The following is a 21,715-nucleotide window of genomic DNA, read 5'->3' as shown; positions in this document are numbered from 1 at the left end:
CTGGCTTCCATCCCTGGCTTGGACTTGAAAACCAAAGGAGAAGAATCCATCCAACAGCAGGAGACCTCTGTGTGCTTCTAGGACCACCACCTCAGGTCACAGGCTACTGCTCACCACCGTGTGCTCATTTAATCTGCCCAACAAGCCTCTGCCTAGGAATTACTGACCCCCATGTTATAGGTGAAGGAACTGTGGCTCAGTGAGGAGAAACAACTCAAAGTCACGCTGCTAGAACTCCAACCCAAGACCTCTGGGCTCCACAATCCACGACTCCCATCCATGCATCCCAGTTACACTGCCTACAGCTCCCAACAAATATGGCGGCTCAGTAAGACTGGAGGATGCTCGACTGGATGCCTGAGACCTGAACACTCAGTCTCCTAGACGACTCTGGTAGATTCCCCTCTGTTCTTTCTCAGTTTCACTTCAAGGAAAAACGTGATGGTTCATTAAGGGAGAAAAGGTACCCAGAAGAAAGAGGGTCTGCATCAACATGCTGGGCAACCTTGACTCCGACAGAGAAGCTTCTGAACTCTAAGGAAGAGGCTGGGCCACACCTCAGCTGACCTCTGCCATCTGCCCAGACTGAGATGGTGGGCAGCTCACCTTCGGGGATGGTGTCCTCCTGGTACAAAGGCCGCAGCAGCTGCAAGAGAAAGACAAGAGAACAAGCTCAGCCTCAGGAATTAGGCAGGACAGCCCATCAGGCGGCTGGACACCAGGCCTGGGGGACAGGAGGCGCAGCATCTCAGGGCCAGGGGGAGAAACAGCAGTTTTACTGACCAGCTGAGGGAGGGGGCCTGAGGAAACACAGAAGCAGGACAGTCAAACGAGGCTTTATGTGTCGTGAAGTCTCACCCCTTGGCGAGACCCCCAACTTCCTTTACGGCAGCTTCCTCCATGGATTACTGGAATGGGGGACCCTAACAGCCACCATCAAGGAGTGCCACTTCAGAGGAAGTTTGGGGCAAGCAGGGTTAAACAAGGTTCAGCCACCTCCTGTACTGAAGGATGCTCTCAGAACCTCAAACAGGCCAACGTGCATTGGGAACCCCCCAAAAGGAAAGAGGGTATGGAATCCCCAAATGTGTGTGATCTCAGAACACTTTTTTCCTAGAATATCTCATGGTTAATGTTTGGGGGACGCGCTTCACCGTCCCACCATGTAAGCATGCAGCTCTGCCTTCACACCTCCTGCCACAGGGGGCCCATCCCCTCAAGGCAGCCCTTTGACTACGGAAAAGCACAGACGAGGAGAAAGCTCTTCCTTCTTGGGAGCTGACACCTCCAGCCTGTGCATCCCCTGGCCCTGGCTCAGCTGCATCCTCCACCCAGGACAGCCTTGCGGAGGCCAGAGCCAGGGCAAACCCATCTCCCTGCTCGATGCCCCCAGGCCCTTGCAGGCTCCTCTCGACACCTCCTACCCTCCTACAGGGACCCAGGACTCTCCCCATGTCCATACCTGGCTCCCAGGGTTCAGCGGGGCCAGGATGATGTAGTTGGGGTCGGTGGGGGCAGTGGCGCGGGACAGCGCAGGTAGGGTGTGCTGGCCCCCACGCTTGGTCACCTCCGTGTAGCGCTCCCAGCCACCGAGCAGCAGCCCATCTGAGCTGTCGCACACTAGGTGGCAGCTGTGGCGCTGCTCCGGTCGTGCCTGGGCGCCGTGGGTGCAGTTCTTCTCCCTCTTGTTGGGGGGTGACTGGAGGTCATGCGTTGACTTGCAGGAGGCCCGCCGTAGGACCCCGCCATCTGGCCCGGGCTTGATCTGGGGAACCATGCGCCACACTAGCAGAATGATCTCACCAGGACAGCTCCTGAAAGTGTCGGGGGTTACACAGAGAAGTTGAGTCTGGGGGAGACCAAAATAAGCCAGGGTGGAGGCTACAGAATCAAGAGGAAGAGGAGGGGAGGAGGAAGCAAACCCAGGGGCTAAGCGCCTAGTGTCAGGGTCCAAAGGGACGCAAGAGGCCATTTAAAGCAGATATAGCAAAAGGGTCAGCTCGAACCTAAGCTCACTCAATGGAGGCTGAGAAGGACCTGAGGGCAAGGCCAAGTTCAACAGGAAAGAGAACCATACCCAACTCAGGCTGCCTGTTGTAGATACAGCAAGCAGCCACAAGACAACTACCCACACTCTCTTCTCTAGAGAGTCTAGAAGCAAACCAAAATGGAACCATTAAGGTCTTACCCCAGGGGATCAAACTTAAGGGGCCCAAACATTTTTAAATTTTTTAATTGTGCAGTTGAAAAATTTACAACGTCTACACGCCCTAAAACAGAGGGCTCAGCTCTTAGGTGGCAGAAGTACTTAGCTGAAGTGGAAAGCAACCCCCTGGAGCCATGTCAGGAACCACGGGGTCTGCTTAAGAGCTTCTCCCTGCTGTTGGCTCTGGGATCCAAAACTGCTCTGAGCCTGAACCTTCCATTTTCAGGGCAAGAACCGGATTCCCCGAGGAGCACAGTGAATTGCTCACAGCGGGACAAAGAAGGGAACAGCGAGAACAAGACAGGACAAGGCAATGTGCCCAGAGCTGGGGTGGGAGATATGTGCCACCCGCTGCCCCTGTCACCGGATCTCATGTGCCAGCTCCACACATTTCCAGTGCTCCACCGGCCTTTCATTCAGTTGCAACACCGTGTCCAGCTGCTGCAGCCCTGCCCGCTCTGCCGGGCCTCCTGCAGGGACAAAAGAAAATCTATTCAGGAACCTCTAAAGACCCCCTCAAAAGACCTGGAGTGCTTCACTTCCAGGGTGACTTCGGACAAGAACCGCCCTTTTCCTCTCTGTGTCTTTATCTGGGAAATGAGGGGCCAAACTGAGTGGCTTTCCAGGTCCTGGAAGGGAGGTACCCTTTGCCCTCACCTCCTCCCTGCCTGCCCCACCCAGGGCTGGCTCACCTCTCTGCTGTCCTTCCCTCCGCAGGGCCTCCCCGCCCACTGAGAACCCTCTCTGGGGCCAGGCTCACACTCCCCATCCATTGTTCCCACCTCATTCATTGAGTGCCAACTGCATGCCCATCGCACTGATCACTGAGCCTTGGCTTCTGCCCATTAAGTGTACCCCCTGCGATGAGCAATCTTTCACTTGTTAAAAGTAAAGAGAAGGGATGGCTGATTCTACGTGCTATTCAGGCTTACAGGAGGAGAACTGCATTCCAAACACAGTCCATAACTGACTCTCATTTTCCTATGTAGCCTTTACAGAAATTGGGCTCAGTTCCTATTCAGAATGACTGAGAAACAAAATACAAAAACTTATTTTCATTTTGATAAAACAACAACAACAAAAAGAGTGGATATATTTTCATAAACTTCAGTTTCATCCGTGGTCATTTAAAAATATTATTCTTTTCATTTTGAAACCCAGAACTCTTTGCTCCAGCTTGGAGCTCCCTGTCCAGTTCCACCCTGTCTGCAAAGCCTGGGTGCTTGGCAGGACAGTAGAGCCCTGAGTCGCTCACTTACCAGAATCCACAGCCTGGACTCGGACTGGAGAGTCGCAGCAGATGGTGAAGCCAAAGCCGTCTTTGCCCCTCGGGATGGTGATCTAGGACACAGCCCTTCCCAGTCACTCCCAGGAGCCGCAAGGCTGGGAAGCCCACAGGCCCCACCCAGAGCCACCCTCCTCTCCAAGGAAACCAGAGCTGAGAAGGAGCACACTGTCCCAGGCTCAGCCCAGGCATCTTGACGCTGGGTTGTGGGCCAAGCAGGGAAACTGAGAGCTCAGGCGGGGAGCCCCCCAGTCAAAGCTGGAAGGGATGGGGGTCTGGGAAGGGGATACCTTGCCCAAGTCAGCCCCAGCAGCCCCAGCTCTCTGCCCAAGGAATCCCTGAAGCTGCGTCTCCACCTTGCCACATCCCACGTTCATCACATCCCATCATGCTTTCCCAGAGACCATGCGTCACCACAGGGCTGGCCCTGGGCTAAGAGTCCACAGGAAAAGTTAACACGGGGGCTGCCCTCTCAGCACCCAGGGGAGGGAAAACAGGGTCACACTTGCTCAGTGTCCGGTCAAGAGTCAGAGGAAGAACTTGGGGTTCTTGGGCACTCATGGCTAAGGGCCCATGGCAGTCAATGAGCTCTCAGTGCAGGGGCAGGTAAGGGAGGGCACAGCTGGGCCTCCCAGCTGAACATGAACTAGCCCCTGACTCTGCTGAGCCTGCAGGGCTGTGTGCAAGGCAGGTCCACAGTCCCGACTATCAGAAGTGCCAGGAAAGGGCCCTGTCATCCGTGTCCTCTCTTCAGACCCACACAGCTATGGAGCTCCTACTGCACACCAGGCTGGGCTGAGGTTCAGAGGCGCATGGCCCTGGTCTCTGCCCCGTGGAGGCCACAAGAGTACATAGATCTCTCCAAAGAGATGCAGGCATGATAAGCAAATAGGAGGACTGTGCTTAAACAATCCTTTGTGCTTCAACTCCAGAGGTCACCCTTACGCATGGTAGGAACTCAACAAAGGCTCAGTCCACAAGGGCAGCCCAGCACGTCGCACCCGCAGAAGGACACTGTGTGCAACGTGGCGCATGGGCTCCCTTAAGCTTCACTACACCAGAAAAAGACAGAGGTGAAACTCAGAGGGGCCCTGCAGAGGCACAGAGCTATCCTGGGCAGCTCAGCAAGCTGGCAAAGGTCAAGGGCACCGCTTTCTGGGAGACCGCTGGCCCTGACCTTTAGGGGTTGTCTCTTCTGGGCTGGGTGCTTGCATTCACCTGCCGGCTGTCCCAACGCCAGGCTTGACGAAGGGGAGTGGGTGGAGGCCCAGAGCCACCAAGGCCCTTGGAAGCTGGAGGGGCCCCTGAGGCTCTGCTTCCCACCAGCCCTGGGCCTGGATTCAAAGTGAGTTTGTAAAACAGGAAATCTGACAGACAAGGGGAAGGGGGAGGGGGCAGGAAAATACCCTGTTCCCATAAGAATTCTGGGAAAACACGCAGCTAAGACAGGAAGGGGAAAAAAATGGAAAGAAAGAAAGAAAAACAAACCCAGGAGTGAGTGTGGAAAGCTAGAGGAAAGGGGTAACCTCTAACTTCCCAGCCCTCCTGAGGCCCAGAGAAGACTCCGGGGCCTCCTCCACTCCACGGGACCAGCTCCAGCCCACACAGCAGCTGGATCCCAAAGCCCCCGGGCATTTCCCCAGTCCTATCCGATGACGGTACCATGGCCCAGCACCCTGGGGCTCTGGGCTAACAGGTTTTGGGTGGTGGCCCCAGAGCTGAGTCTGGAGAGAAGGAATGTGCTCCCACATTCTGGTGGCATTGTCCAGGCAGGGACAGGAGCCCCTCCACCTTCCTGAGCACCAACCTAAGAAGAGACAGCCCAGAGAACTGTCCAGCCCTGTGGGAGCGGAAGCAGTGGAAGGAGAGGACACAAACTCCTCTCCTGGCTCAGCAGGAGGGGTGGGGCTGCCGGGGAACAAAATGATGCTCTGTGCACTGTGATCACCGGCCATATTGAGAGGGTGCTGTCCAGAGCCTCCCATTGCTGTGGCCCCAGGGGAATGCAGTTTAGCATGCCCATTTCACAGAAAAGAAAACCAAGGCCCGAAGAGAGAACGTGCTCAAAGTACCCACCTCGTGCCCAGCCCTCCTCTCTGACCTCAGGACTGGGGGGGAAGCTGCAGAGGGCTGTCCTGACTCTGGGACAGTTTGCCTCCCTGAGGGTGGTTTTTGCTCTTTACTGCCCAGGGCAGGAAATGCTACTGCCCCCAAGTCTCAGTCAGGCCTGCACCTCACTTCTGCTCTCCTGCCTGGTCCCTGATGCTCTTTTATGCCCGGATTTCAGTCCCTAGCTGCCACCCTAGAAGAGCATAGCAGACACTGAGCCAAGCATTTCACACGTATTGTCTCGTCCACTCCAACAGCACCACCACTGGGTTTTACCATCTAGGAACACGGAGCTTGGGGCTCAGAGAGGGAAAGTGCCTTGCTCAAGGGCTGCAGCTAAAGGGGGACGATCTCAATTTGAACCCAGGTCCCACAGAAAGCTTAGCCATCTCCACTCTGCAATGGTTTCTAAAACGGGAGCTGTTGGAACGCTGAGCCCCAGGGCCCCAGGTACAGCCCACATCAGCGCCCGTGTCCCCTCTGACCATCAATGCACCCTGTTCTTCTGATCCATAGTCACAAGGAGACCAGGGACTCCATAACATCCCAGTCAGGACTCTCCCTGTCTCTCCATTGTGCCACCCAAATGCTAGTGTCACAGGGGCTACTCTTCCAGGCTACAGGAGGTCAGGGAGCACCAAGTAAGGCTGGCGAGGCAGGACCTGAGAGCTGGGAAGAGGTGGTGGAAGAGAACTCCAGTTCTCTGGTAGCAGGTGTGGACATAAGGGGTCCCTCTGGGCATCTCCCTGGGACCTACATGACACATGTCAGGGGATTCAGGACCCAATTCCAGTCTGGTTATCAAATCAAGTGGAGGAACTTCCCTAAGTTTTAAAAATCAGAACAATTTCTGGACTCCCTTCTAGCTTGGATAATGCCAAATTCTGGACATCTCCTCCTTACCCTCACTGGCTCCGTTCCATTTTTACAAGGGAAAAAAGCCTCAGCACAGTTCCAGAGGAATTTGGATCATCACCCCACCCTCCAGACCAAGAAGCCAGACCCTTTCAGTAAAGTTGGATTCCAAAACCACAGCTGAAGGGGTCCAGGCCGGCAGGAGGAGAGTCACACATGTGTGCATGCACACAGAAACATCCTACCCGCACACGGGCGCACGCCACACACACAAAGGGCGGAATGGGCACCGCCATCCCCCGGGAAGTGGGGAAAGTTAGCAAAGTCACAGAAGCCGCCTCCAGAAAGAAGCGCCCAGCTGCTCAACCACCAAGCCGCTTGCCATCTTGGACTCCAGATGCCTCTTTAACCCACACCTCCTCCCCAGATAAAAAGAACAGAAAACCAGCTCAATAATCTCTCCCCCAACCAGGGGTTAGGAGGCTGCAGGCAGCAGAGCCTCACTGCCCCTAACACGGGACTGTAGGTGACAGGCTGGGCCTTGGTACAGCTCCTGCCCCTGTCCTCCCCCAGACTGAAACGAGCATGCAGGAAGGAGAAGGCGGATGGGGAGAGGTCCGCTGGAGTGAGCCCCCACCCCTGTCCCCTGATTCCCCACAGTGCCCCCCAAGGGGCCAAGCACCCACCTGGCGGTAGCGGCGCTCCGAGCACACCTTGCAGAGCCCATTGAAGCGGTTCATGGCTGCGGGTCCTGCCTCGGCTGCCGCCCCATGAAAACCCAGCTCTCCCCCCAACAGCGGGAGCCCGCACTGCGCCCGTCAGCCTGGCATGACCGCCCTGGGAAGCCGCCCCGCAGAAGAATGGCAGGAAATCACCTCTCACCTCCCCAAGCCCTGTCTGCGCCGTGTGCCTCTGCAGATAAGCCCGAAGGCTTCCTGAAACCTCAGAATGACAAGGAAGAGGGAGAGTTTTATATTAAAATTCCTGTCAACTAGTTAGTATTCCCCGGGCCTGGCGGGGAGAGGGCGCCTTTGTTCTGGCCGCATTCTCCGCCATGGGCCACTTTGTGATTCCAATGTTCCCACAAACACCCCTCGCTGCCTGCCCAGGAGAACCCAGGCAGAAAACACGACTCCGCGACAACACCGCCTCCACTGCAAGTGCCAGGTCCCCAGCAGCAAATCCAGGGGACTAACCAGAGAATCTGAGGGAGCCCGGGGAGGGGGAGTTGCACCTGAGGACATCCCATCTCAAAACAGGGAGCATAGAACATTTGGAGCCTACCACTCAGGGGCTCCTGAAGTCACTGTCTTTGTCCACATGAAGGGTCTGATGGCACGTGGACCATAATGGCGACTTGGAAGGGGTTTCCAAATCTTCAGACCACCCAGCCCCCTGTTCTTATCAACAAAGAAACTGAGGCCCGGAGAGGCTGTCACGTGGCAGGGCAGACCCAGGCTCTATCTCTGGCCTGTGGTTCCAGAATCATATACTGCAGAGCAGCACAGTATAAGCCTGGCCCTCCTGCCCACCTGGGAGCCTGAGGAAGCCCACCCACCCACTCATGACCTCATGATAGAGGCTGCCCCATGTTTGGTTGCAGTGTGACAGGTGACCCAGGTTTTTGGGCCTCCATCTCCCCACCTGCACAGCGTAGAGATGGATGGGTGAGACCTGGCAGCTTTCCCAGGTCTCTGGCAATCACACCCTCTTTGCTGAGCCCTGTGGACACCTTTGAGTGTACAAACCCAGAAAAACCCACACACCTCAGAAGAATGTTCCCAGGGGCTTGGGCTTGGGCACAGAATCCAGCATGAAGTAGGACTTTCCTAAGTCACCAAGAAACCTGCAGTGTCTATGCCCATGCAATTCCCATGAATCCCAAGGGTGGGTCCCCCAGGACTGTCCTTTCTGTACTTGGTGCACAGAAAAGGAGGAAAGTCTTTGCAGCTACCCCTAAAGCTGGACAAAGCTTTTCAATTCCCAACAAAAACCACATAAATCACTGGCAGGTTTCTCTCACAGCAGGCTGTTCAAAATGGGGGCAACTAGACATGTGTGCAGGGTATTGAAATTACTTTAAATAAAAGCCGACATTCAGCTCCTCAGTCCTGCTAGCCACATCTGAGTGACAACTCAATAGTCACAGGCAGAAGTGACCACCACCCTGGAAGGCACAGGGGTGAACTGTGCACACCACAAGGCCAGACCTTGTACATGTGCATGGCTCTGTCCCAGCACTGGGCTAGGACCACACAGGTATAGACACATCATGAAGGAGTGAAGACCTAAATGCATTGAGTCAGTGAAGTGACGGTGCCTTGTGGATTGCAATACACCTACGTGTCAGATGTTACAGACCCTGTCAATGGTCAATGGCGGATCTTCCCAGTTGTCCTCAGGTAGGAAACTGCACAGTGCAGTGCACACGGGGCTTTAGAATCAAGGCTGCTCCCTGCTCACAGTAGGCCCAACTCAAGATGGTGGTATAGCCACAGTGCCAGGAAAGCAGAGGGTTTGGGGCCTCTGAGAAGGGAGGACTTGGCTTCCAGAAGCTCAAAGTCAGCAAGATCCATAAGCTTCCACTTCCAGGAGTGAGAAGTCTGTCCCTTTCCCCGCCATGGCTGCAATCGTGAACAACCTGAGAAAAGCATCTATTTCCTATGGTGCACTTTAGAAAAGTCAAAAGATACTCCCAGTGTTCCCTTCAGGTCAGGGGATATAGCTCAGTGGTAGCTCTCTTGCCTAACACGCACGAGGCCCCAGGTCCAATCCCCAGCACCACAAAGAGAGAAAAGAAAAACTGCCTTCAGAATGCAGAAGTTGCTGTGGAGTCTCAAACACCAAACGCCTCTCGCTTTGGAGGTCACCAAGGATGAGGGTCTGACAATCGGATCGGAGCCCCTGGAGCAATGCTCAGGTGCGACCAGGTGCCCCCAGCCCTACCCAGTCCTATCCCTACCTACCTCGAATTCCTCCCCATTGTCGGGGTCCCCACATCCTGGCATTCTCAGCAGCGGGTCTGGAAGGGGACAGAGCAGAGTCAGAAAGCTTCTGCTGACATGTGAGGGCCCTTTCCGCAGACCACCCAGAGGATGAGGCTGGGCAACAGGCCAATGTCACTGCCAGGCCCATTCCACGACCCCCTGATATAGAGATGTCGGGGGCTCAAGCCAGGCAGGGCTCTGGAGCCGGGTCTACAGAACTTCCCAGAACAGGACTGAAGAAGACACAAAACCCAAGTCCTGAGCCTCAGGGCTCCTGGCAGGTCCCACACAGCCTGTCGGCAGAGGTGGACACCCCAAGGTCAGCAAGGCAGCCTAGAGGAATACCTCGAGACATGGAGCCTGGGAAGGAGCTGGTCAGGAAGAAAGGAAGCCCTCCAGGAGCAAGGTGGGGGGCTGGACCACGGGGGGCCAGGCCTCCAATTCCCTCCCAGGAAGCTTCAACCTGATAAATAAAGATGCCGTGGACAGGAGCCGGCCTGTAAGCTGGATTCTAGTCTAGAATTCCCTGGACCCAGTGGCTGGACAACGGCCTGGAGTGGCGGATTCCCTAAAGCCCAGGGACCAGTGCTCCCACAGGCAAGGAAGGAGGGGGAAGCCTGGGGGGGGAGCTGCAGGGGTGTGCTCACACCTCTCAGGGGCCGCAGCCGCCGTCTGGCCACCTTCAGGTGCTTGGTCCGACCGAGGTCCTCCCCCAGAAGGTAGTACCAGCCGCTGACCTCCTGTGATGAGAGAAGGAATGACACTTTCAGACAAAGGAGGCAGAGGGCACAGGTCAGGCAGTTACCAATTGCTCTCAAAGAGTGGCAGCTGGACATGCCCCCTTCAGAGACACCGATGTCCAGCCTCCTGCCTCATGGCCACCACACCTGCACCTCCGGGAGGCCCTCCCCTCCCTAGAGCTCCAGCAGAACTGGAACTCCCTCTGTGGGACTCCTCAGCTTCTTATCCCTGGAGGACAACCGTGCGGTTGTCTCCTCCCCCACCTCCACCCCTGCCCCAGATTGCACACAGGCTCCTGACATGGTTGACACTGAGACTAGTACACAGTCGGAGCCCAATAAATGTTTGACAAATCAGAAGGAGGTGAAAGCCATATGGAGGGGACAAAGAGCAGACATTGGAGGCCCCTGTGCAGTCTCCAGGCTCCCTAGGGAACATCTTTTCTCATGGAAATGAATCCCAGGCTGGCAGTCCAAAGATCATGGGGCCCTTAGGCAAGGTAAAGGGTCCTCAGCCACCCCTACCCCACAGACTTCACCCCCAGGACACAAAGCTGGGTGGCAGGGCCATGCAGCAGGTCACCAGGACACCCAGGGATGTGCAAACGGAGTGTATTCCTGCCCTGAGCAACAGCTGCAGTCTGGGAGTGGGCAGCAGGGCAGAGCAGAGATGACAGCTGGTGACCCAGAGGGAAGGCCTCCAAGTCCCATGTGCTCGCCCAGTCCAAGGGAAGCTCCAGAGATGTGCCGCTCCCTCCTCCTCTGAGCACCTGCTAGACCAGAAGCATCAGACCCAGCAGACACATCAAGAGGACCCCTGTGTGGGACCACCAGGAGCACCTGCCCCCTCTTCCAGGGTGAGCCAGGAGTGCTCTGTTCCTCCAGGGACCTGCCAGTGACCTCAGCAGACACCAGATTCAGTGCCTCCAGGGAGGCATTGTAGCTACCTAACTGCTGTCTGACAAGATAAACCAAGAAGGAGACCCAAGCCCTCAGGTAGGTAGGTGACAAACAATGCTGTTACTGGGGACATTGGCACGTGCCTTGTGGGGGGCACCATGCCACAGAATCTCTACCCAAGGATTTCCAGAGAAGGCCTGCCCGTGCCAGGCTGGGCCTGGGCAGGATGATGTACTGGAAACCCCCCAGGACCCACCTTATCCGGAGCCAGGAGGGACTTCACCCCGAAGCTCATGCAGCCGATGAGTGCACATTTCCTGGGGAACAGCAGAGGACAACTCAGTGCCCGCACTGGGCTGCACCCAGAGTTCCACTACCAGTGCACACAGGGTTGCCCAGTGCACAGGACTGAGCGCTTTACCAGCCTAGGTTCACTTGACTCTTGAGATGCAAGGTCAGAAGTTCTCTCTGATTTAGAGAGAAACACAAGGCTCAGGGTTAGTACCTTCCCAGGGTCACAGGACTGGCGAGTCCTGTCACAGGAACCTGCTCGACCCGACCTCTGCCCACTTGGTCAGTGACCAGAGGCCTAGAAGGTCTCTATAAACATATTGTTAGGATCCTCTGGAAAGGGTGGAAGCTCACCCCCTAACAGGCTTAACCAAAACAAAACTAGCCTCTCAAAGGCAGCCAAGCTAAGTGAGGGGTGGGGTGCAGGATGCTAGGGGACTGGCCCTCAAAACTGGTCCACCTGCCTGCTAATCCATGCTCTGAACCACAGCCACCCACGGGGCTGAGGCCTCTGCCTCCTGCTGTCCAGTCACTAGCTCACTCCACTACTCCTCCAGCTGTGGCTCCAGCTGTCACCCTTCCCTTTTGCCCTCTCCCATCATATTCATAATCTACTCAAGGAGGACAGCGCAGTCAACCTGATAAAGCATCCCTTCCATGTCTACCTCCCCAGCCCACCGCCCAAACAAATCCTCCTTCCTACTGGGAGGTAGCCAAGGCCACACTAGCAGGAGGCAGTTGCAGTGGCTGCCTAAGTGTCAGATGCTCATCTGAGCTGCCACTCAAAGTTGTCTGGACTTTGCCAACATCGTCCTACTGATTTTGCTTTGTTTGCAACACATTCAAGAGAAAGCCGGCTGGTGTCCAGGTGCCCACACTGCCTCGCTCTACTCTTGTCTCATGCTGGGCACGGCTGAAACGAGAAATCTCCAGGCCAATGCATTAACTGTAATCAATGCAGCCCTGCCCTTCTCTCCAGTAAGTGGAAGTTTCGTTCCCTGGTGTTAGAGAATGCTAAATGGTTAATAGCCTCCCTTGAGCTTTGCTTCCTACTAAAGGGGCCTCCAATGATTTCAGGATCATTCAGGCAGAGCAAATTGTCACAATTAATGTCCACAAGCAGGAACTTTTCTCTGAGTGTTCTTCAATTAGCCATTTCTGCAGGCTGCTTTTGAAAAACCTCTGGAGGAAGAAAGACTTCTTTTACAAGCAACCTGAGCATACGGCAGTATACTCCAATATACTCGTCAGCTTACAGGCTTGGGAACAAGGGCTGGAGAGGCCTGAAGTTTCTGGAATCAAGCCTTGGTCCTTTCTGACTGCCAAGGTCTGAGCTCCAGGCATGGTGCACTCTGTGAAGGTTTGACAAATGGGAGAATCCATCATGCCCATGGTTGGCAGGCACTGGGCAAGAAGCCCCAGCATTAAGGAAACAAGACAAACAGGCAGGAATTTACACAGCAGCTCAAGACAGCAATACAGGGTGAGATTGACAGATGAACAAGCACAGGCAACAGATTCTGAAGGCTCAGGGGGCAAGAGGTAGTTTAGGACTGAGATGCTTGCAGGAGACCTAATGAGTGGAGCCAGAGAGAGAGAGAGAGAGGAAGAAGAGGAAGAGCATCTCAGGCAGAGGGAACAGCCCATACAAAGGCTCAGAAGTCACTTCATGGAGCACACAGAGGGAACAGAATTTAGTTTACTTTTGAGCATAAGGGAGAGACACACTGCAAGATGAGAATGCATTATTTTCCAGGGCACGCATTTCAAGTCTCATTCTCAGGGACTGAAACTGTTTTTCATTACAGGGTTATACAATTTAATGTCAATTTGTTTTTTAATTTGATGGCTTCGGTTGAGCACATATTTTTCCATTCATTTCTTTCCTTAGGTTTCAGTATCCATCACTGGCCACAAGCTTTTTGACATTAGATCACTGTTCTTGGCATGGAGACTTGTTTATAATGGATTAAGGGAGAGGGGACACTTACAATGCCCAGGATGGTGCTTGACATATAGCAAGTAGACCCTCCATAAGTGTAGCTACCGTTAGCCTAAAATGTTATGTTCTTGAATTATAAATTTTTTTTTAAAACTTGGTGCATGCCATTACACTTCTCTCCAAGATGGTTCTCTGACCACAAGTTCTGAAAAATGCTATAATTCGTACTAGAAACTTCTGTTTGGCTTTCAGCATATCATCAAACAGAACTTCCAAATAGCTTAGTTCCATATTCAATGTGATTGAAGAATTATCATTATTTCTAAGTGTGATTATGACACTGTGGTCATGTTTTTTAAAGACTTATTTTTAAGAGATATACACTGATGAACTGTCTGGTGTTTGCTTTCAATACCACGGGAAGAGGGCAAAATGGACAAGGCATAGGTGACAGAAGATAGGCCATGAAGGAATGAAACTGGGATGAGATTTCAAGGGTTTATTATATGATGTCGCCTACCTTTACATATGTTTGAAATGTCTATAACTTTTTTAAAATTCACAGAACCTTGAAGCTGGAAGTAGAGACAACTGCATTTCACAGGCAAGGACACTGAGGTCCGGGCCTTTGCCAGCACTTGTTTGTGGATCATCGTGTTTTCTAAGTGAGTCCCTGGACTCACTTACGATCATGAGGAATCTTGGACCCAATGTTTCCCTCTTACCTCCTACTGGTTTCAGAATGTGACCACCACTCATGTGGCTGGAACGATTTATATCAAACTCTGCTATTCGTGCTCAGAGAAGCAGCCTGAGGCCTGAAGGGGATGCTTCTGACTCAGAAAGAGCCACTTCAGAGTTATTTATCACCGAGGCAAGGTCATCGAGGGCACAGACACAGGCTTGGGGACATACTGCCTGCATTTGCAACTTGTTCTCATTGCATTTCAGCTGTGTTACCTTGATGAAAGGTCCATAAACTTGAGCAAGGTCCATAAACTTTCTGAGCAGGTGAGACCCCCAGGGAGGTCTATTCTTGCCTGTAAAATACCTACAATAATAATACCCCACCTCCTAAGGTGGTGTGAGGATAGATTAGATAATGCCTGGCATGGGCGTGCTTAGGGTAATGTCTACTCATAAGAAGTGCCTGATAAGCATTAGCTGTTACATAACCTCAGGCCGAGTCCTGGGCCTTTGTGGGCCTCAGTTTCCTCTTCTCTGAAGCCAGGGACAATATTCATTCATACCCTTCAGGGCTGTTATGAGGATTAAACAAGATAATGTATGGAAAATGCTTGGCACAGAGAATTTAGCAATCGCCTGTTTCCTTCCTTCCATAATTGTCTTTCACGTTAAAAGGTTCAATGTCCATCCTTCAGAGAAGCACAATTTGATCTGGGAGCATTCAGCAGAGTCAAAGTTTCCTGTCAGCCCTGTCTGTCCCTCACCCGGCTCAGGCCTCCTCGTTCAGAATGGACCAGTAAAGGACAGGCCACAGGGGAGACACCAAGACTGAGGCCCCACTGCGGCTGCCAGCTTCTGCAGGGCCATCTGCTCACAGACAGGCCTGCCTGAGCCTACCCTGTCCCTCTTGAGCTTTGGGCTGGGACTGTGACCACAAGTTGGGCTGTGTTTCATTTAATAAGGAATCTCATTTTCCCAAAATAGGCAACAAGTGGAGACACGGCTTGGGTCACGCTGCCTGGCTGGGGCTGACTCACTTTCCCCTGCCTCACTTTCTCTTCCAAAAAACGTGACCTGCGACCTGTATTACTGGCTCCTTCACGTGCGGCTCCGCCCCTTGCTGTGTTCTCCCGTGGGAGGCGCGGCCGGTCCTTGCCTCCACCCAGTGGGCGAGCCGAGCACCCCTCTGCCTCTCTGACACTCCTGTGCCTCCTTAACTGTCTCTGCATTTCCCCACCCCTTCAAAGACACAGTTCTGACCCTTGGCCTTGAACAAGGCCCCTCCCTGACAGAATGTCACCCACCTCCTGTCTCCACCACCTCTATGTGGCTCTGGTGAAACCTCTCTCTCCCTTGTACTCCAGGAATAAAGGTTTCCCTCCTCGACCCCTGCAAAGCTGACCCACCTTCCCCTCTAGTACACTCTGCCTTCGCTGGGGACACCACCAGCCACCCAAGAGCTAGCTTTGACTTTTGCTGCACTCACTGGCAAATAACCACTAAGTACTTACTATTAACTGAATCTCTCAAATATGTCTTGCTTCTATTTTCTTCCTCTCATCTCTGTCACCTTGACCTACCAAAGATGTAACCAAACCACAGATCTAGAATGTGCATCTGTCATTCCCTGGCTTGATACCCTTGGGTATCTCCCAAGGACCAAAGGTTCCAGCTGCATGCCCTTGTTTAAAAGAAGAGTCCTAGGCCCTAACCATGAAGATCCAGATTTAGTCCATCTGATGTGGCCCCTGGGAACCTGTGTTCCTCCCAAGCATCCCAGATGATACTGATGCACATCCAGGATTGAGAACCACTGGCCATTAGGAGAAAACCCACTCTGCACAGAACCCATAGGAGCATCTGGTTCAGCTACACTACCCCTTCATCTCATCTCCAGCCAGGGCCTACTTTGCATTTAACTCTCCAGCAACACCAGTGAGTCTGCAGGTTACCTCTCACTCTGCTCCTGCCCTCTCTGTGCTTCTGGTTCTCTCTTCTGTCTTTTTGCTTGCATACCCATGAGGCAATATGGTGTTAAGTTTAAGGAATCAGATCCATCAGTAGGCTGAGGCAAGAGGATTGAAGGTTCAAAGCCAGCCTCCACAATTTAATGAGGCTATAAGCAACCTACTGAGACCCTGTCTCAAAATAAAAATATATTTTTAAAAAGGGCTGTGGATGCACCTTCATGCATGCATCCATCCATCCATCTGCCTTGATCCCTACCCTAGTTCTACTTCACTGTATGGGTGATCTTGAGTAAGGTACTAGCCTTTCGTAGCTTCAGTTTCCTCTTCTGAAAATTTAGGAGAAAATTGTATCTTCAGAGTTTTTATAATAATTAAATGAGATAATGTACTGCCAACCCCTAACTCAAGGTTGGCACCCAGCAAATGGTTGCTCTTGTTATTAATGTGATGTCCCCTTCCTCATGCACACCATTAAGTCTATCATTGATCCTCTAGTGAGCAGGACAGTCTCTGATAGATCCCATGAGTTCTCAGTGCCTAGAATGTTGGTGCCAGAAAATGGCAGCTGAATGGATAGATGAATGGATGGACAGATGGGTGGGTGGATAGATGGATGGATGGATGACTGAGTGGATGGATGAATGGATATATGGACAGATAGATGGGTGGGTGGATGGATGACTGAGTGGGTGGATGAGTGAATGGATAGATGGATGGATGAATGGATGGATGGATAGATAGATGGGTGGATGGATGGATGGATGCATGCATGAATGAGTGGATGGATAGATGAATGAGTGGATGGATGGATAGATGGGTGGATGGATGGACAGATGGATGGATGGATGGATGGATGGTTGGACAGATGGATGGATAGATGATGGATGGATGGATGGATAGATAGATGGGTGGGTGGATGGATGGGCAGATGGATGACTGAGTGGATGGATGGATGGATGGATGGATGCATGCATGAATGAGTGGATGGATAGATGAATGAGTGGATGGATGGATAGATGGGTGGATGGATGGACAGATGGATGGATGGATGGATGGATGGTTGGACAGATGGATGGATAGATGATGGATGGATGGATGGATAGATAGATGGGTGGGTGGATGGATGGGCAGATGGATGACTGAGTGGATGGATGGATGGATGGATGGATGCATGCATGAATGGATGGATGGATAGATGACTGAGTGGATGGATGGATAGATGGGTGGATGGAAGGACAGATGGATGGATGGATGGATGGATGGATGGTTGGACAGACGGATGGATAGATGATGGATGGATGGATGGATGGTTGGACAGATGGATGGATAGATGATGGATGGATGGATGGATAGATAGATGGGTGGGTGGATGGATGGGCAGATGGATGAATGAGTGGATGGATGGGTGGTGGATGGATGAATGGATGGATGGATGGATGGATAGATGGGTGGGTGGATGGATGACTGAGTGGATGGGTGGATGGTTGATAGATGAATGACTGAGTGGATAGTTGAATGAATGGATAGATGGATGGATGGATGGATATGGATAGATAGATGGGTGGATGGATGACTGAGTGGATGGATAGATGGATAGATGGATGGATGGATATAGATGGGTGGTGGATAGATGGATGGATGGATGGATAGATGGGTGGGTGGATGGATGACTGAGTGGATGGAAAATGAATAGATGGATGGATGGATGGATGGATGGATGGATGGACAGATAGATGAGTGGTGGATGAATGGATGAATAGATGTATGGGTGGATGGATGACTGAGTGGATGGATAGATGGATGGATGGACAGATGGGTGGATGTATGGATGGATGATATAGATGGATAGATGGGTGGATGGATTACTGAGTAGATGGATGGATGGATATAGATGGATAGATGGGTGGATGGATTACTGAGTAGATGGATGGATGGATATAGATGATAGATGGGTGGATGGATTACTGAGTAGATGGATAGATGGATGGATGATGGATGGATAGATAGATGGGTGGTAGATAGATGGATAGATGGATAGAGAGATGGGTTGGTGGGTTGATGACTTAGTGGATGCATGGATGAATGGAGAGATGGATGGAGAGGTCTCTAGAACCATGAGTACCACTCTATGAGGAAAAGCAGACACTCTATTAAAGCAAAAATTCTTCATTTTGAAAGTTAAATAGGGCCCAACTCTAAAAAGTATACTCACCAAAAAAATTTAGTAAATTATATACTAAAAAGCATTTAGGGGGTAGGATATACAGGTCAATAGTAGCATGCTTGCCTAGCATGGGCAAGGCCCTGAGTTCAATCCCCAGCACCACAAAATAAATAAATAAATAAATAAATAAATAAGCTTCAACTCAAAAATATTTTCCAGGTCTAAGCTGGTGAGTTGAGCTGGTTTTCATCCACCTAGGCCCCTTCCCAGTCATATTTGGTTCTGATTGCTTAATAAATGTTAGCAACCACCTCATCTCCCAGACTCCTCCTGCCGTACCTGCTGCTCACAGTGAACTGCTCTCACCCGCCTTCAAGAACATCCCATTCTCACGCTCCCTTGCCCAGCACTCCTCTCTGCTCCATATTGCCTGCCACTACTAAAGACTGCACGTGGCCTCCTGTGTCCTGGGCTACCTGCAAGATCAGCCTGTTTGGATTGTCCTACAGGATACTTCTGCACCTGCCTGAGCTGGCCGCCCTGCAACCTGAGCCCTCTCTACACATTCCCACCTCGCTGCCTTTCCTCAGGCTGCACCCTGCCTGGAATATGCTCTCTGACCTTCTCTCCTTGTCTCATTTATAGTCTGTTCAAGTTCAAAATCCTACTTTCCCCAGGAAGCCCCCCTTATCATCAGCCCGCAGTGAGCTCTTCCTCTTCCCACACTGCCTGTCCTCGTTACCCATCTCATTCCTCATGCATTCGGACAATATTTATTCAACATCGTCATGCTAGGCACTAGGTACAGTGTGCTGAGTAAGAGCAAAATAGGCCTATTTTTCATGGTGCATGGAGTCCTGTGGAACTGGACATGTGTATGTTGTCACCGCAATGAATCTCCATGCGGCACCCTTGCCCCCACCTGAACACTGGGCACCTTGACAGCAGAATCCACGTGTGGGTTGGTTGGTACCCCTGGAGGCCAATTCTGTGCCTGGTTGATACCAAGCATTTGGCAATTCCTCATGATAACAGGATTCTCAGCCTCACTTGGAGTGATGGTGACTCAGTAGGTGGCAGCCTCTACAATGTAGCACTGTCCCTACTACTCCTCTGGCAGGCACTAATGGAGCCCCTGCTGCATGCTGGCCTCCTGGCTGCCATCCACAGCCCAGAGCAGGGTCTCCGTCCAGCTCAGCAGTTCTCACCTGGTCTTACTGGCCCTGTTCCACACGGTAACCAGAAGACGCTTGTGGTCATCCTCTTCAGGGACAGGACTGTGGAGCAAAGCAGACCATCAGAGAGCTGGGAAAGCCAGACCCAACAAGCCTGCCATAATTGCAAAAATCTGAAAAGAACCTCAACAGCTGGTTAAATAAACTCTAGCGTGGGAGATGAGTACTTACATGGACAGAAGAGTTTATATTACATTGTTAAGGACAAAAAGGAGGTTACAGCACACCATTATGAAACAATTCCATTTCATAAACACACGCACACGTCCACGCCCACACCAATGAAAGGCCCTGATGAGGGAAACAGAAAGGCCTATCTATCTGAGTTGTTGAACCACGGGTGTTTTCTATTTTCTTCTCAGCTCCTCTGTTTTCCAATTTTCTAGAATATGCAAAATCACCTCTTGAGGTGGAGGGGAGAAAACAAAATATTATTTTTAATTTTCACTCATGAGAAAAGACCAAATGTCCGTGACCTTCCCATTGACCTCAGAGTGCAGAGATGGGGAAAAGAAATAACAACAGCAGCAGTTCCCAGTCTGCCAGGTGATGCCACACATCGCATTGACAGCTCGCAGATCCCCCGAGGCGGGTGCTATTAGTAGCCCCACTTCACAAATGAGGAAGCTAAGGCTCAGGGAGGTTAACAAGTTTAAATAAAAAAGGGGGACAGGGAAGTGAAATGTCCCTCAGCTTGGAAAATTCCTTCTACTGCAAGAGAAATCTTGGCCCAAGGCATGGTGGGAAATTGCCTACTCTTCAGGGGCAGCCAGGCCCAGGCTGGGCATTTTAGTTCTGAGAACCAGCCAAGTGATACCTTATCGCTGTGGACCTCACTGCTGGGCCCAGGGCCAGGGATGCAAGGACACAAGGGAATGAGAAAACAAAGACATCCTTTAAGTCACTGTTTTTCTGCTTAGATCCAGTTCTAGATTTGGCAAACAGAGCTGTTTCCAAATAAACATTCCTTCCCCCCTCCTCTTGAGGGCCCATTTGCCCAGACTCTTACAAGAAAAAGTGTTCATGGAAAGCAGGGTTTCTGCAGTCTGGAATGGTCTGCGTCTTCTGAAAGCGCATTCGATTGTTTTCGGGGATCAAGGAAACCTTGAGTTGAAGAAAAGCAAGCGTTAGGTCACATCATCACCTAAGTCCAGCAGCCAACTCTGTGCATTTCTGTGCTAAAGGCTTCCCAGTGTCCTTCAAACCAGCCTCTGCAGAGGATCGAGTGGGGTCCCCAGTTAGATGCTGGAGAGGAACAAGGAGCACGGAGCAGGAGGTGTTGGGAGTCAGATGCCAGGACAGGGCCTCTTGGTGGTGGCACCAAGAAGGCGGCCCAGCCAGAGATGGGGTAAAAATGCACCTGCTCTGTTCTTCCACCAAGCTGGAGATTCCCCCCAAATCCAAAGCTCTCCTCTCTTCTGGACTCCTGACAGCTGTTGACAGCCCTTCACAGAGGCTCCGCTCCTTCTCCTGCAAGGCCAGGCTCTCTCCCCAGGGTGCTCTCCCCTGCAGACCCCCAGCCATGCTCTGGATCAAACCCTCACCCAGGCCCTTGAGCAGGGGAGGACTTAGGAAGAATGCAGAGGGTAGCACAAGGGACTACACCTGAACTCCATTGCCACATTAAGGGAAGCTCCTGGCCTTGTCTCCCACTGGAAGCTGACCCTTGCCCTCCTGGCTTCACCAAGAGGACCCAACTCAGCAGGCTCTTCCAGGCCTCAGAGACACTCCCTCTGCTCCCCTGCCCAATCCTGGCTGCCCTGCTTCTAGCTTTGGAGGGTAGGGAGTAAAAATATTATTTTTTTTACGAGAGGCCTTGGATTTCAGCCACTCATGTGCTCACTGTGCCCATCTACATGGATGACCAGGATCACCGTTAAGATTCTAGCTCCTGCCCAAAGCTCCAGGGACCAAGGTGGTGAAAGGAAAGGGTCTATCCTAGCACAGAGCCTAAGCAATGCCCACTGACCCAACGAGTGAGGTGGTAGCTACACTCAAATGGCCTGAGCCTGTGGATATGCTGGGACCTTGGGACTCCACCCAGTGGCATGGTCCCTCCCCCAACAATACCACCCCTCCAGTCTCACGTACCTTCACATAGGGATCACAGACGCCGGGCTCTTTGCTAATCAGGCCTCTCCCTTCTATGACTAAAAGAAAATTGAAATGTTGGAGGATGGGGAACATCTCTCTCTCTCTCTCTCTCTCTCTCTCTCTCTCTCTCTCTCTCTCACACACACACACACACACACACACACTAGCTCAAAGATCTGTAAAGAAATAGAGGGCATACCTGTGAGCAGTGGGCATGGCCCTCACTCCCAGGCCCTTCATCTGTACAACA

The 21,715-nt window shown here is 52.3% G+C and overlaps 1 protein-coding gene across 4 annotated transcripts in view; it reads right to left on the bottom strand.

Annotated features, from left to right (window-relative positions):
- The window catches only part of Rgs3 (regulator of G protein signaling 3), a 117,054-nt gene that overhangs the window by 76,757 nt on the left and 18,582 nt on the right, over positions 1-21,715 (bottom strand). For 2 of the 4 annotated variants that reach the window (XM_005329678.5, XM_078047993.1), the window contains exons 3-12: positions 21,463-21,521; positions 20,381-20,475; positions 19,345-19,413; positions 11,339-11,399; positions 10,092-10,182; positions 9,422-9,477; positions 3,466-3,547; positions 2,571-2,676; positions 1,463-1,814; positions 607-646 (exon numbers count right to left, since the gene is read on the bottom strand). In XM_005329678.5, the coding sequence (XP_005329735.1) occupies positions 607-646; positions 1,463-1,814; positions 2,571-2,676; positions 3,466-3,547; positions 9,422-9,477; positions 10,092-10,182; positions 11,339-11,399; positions 19,345-19,413; positions 20,381-20,475; positions 21,463-21,521 (1,011 nt within the window). Of the gene's footprint in view, positions 1-606; positions 647-1,462; positions 1,815-2,570; positions 2,677-3,465; positions 3,548-7,141; positions 7,332-9,421; positions 9,478-10,091; positions 10,183-11,338; positions 11,400-19,344; positions 19,414-20,380; positions 20,476-21,462; positions 21,522-21,715 lie in introns of those variants that run through there. The other 2 variants (XM_005329679.5, XM_078047994.1) reach the window with 2 other exon arrangements.

Source organism: Ictidomys tridecemlineatus, chromosome 4 (genome assembly GCF_052094955.1).
Source record: "Ictidomys tridecemlineatus isolate mIctTri1 chromosome 4, mIctTri1.hap1, whole genome shotgun sequence".
NCBI classification, from domain to species: domain Eukaryota; kingdom Metazoa; phylum Chordata; class Mammalia; order Rodentia; family Sciuridae; genus Ictidomys; species Ictidomys tridecemlineatus.
This window is presented reverse-complemented; position numbering and strand designations above follow the sequence as displayed.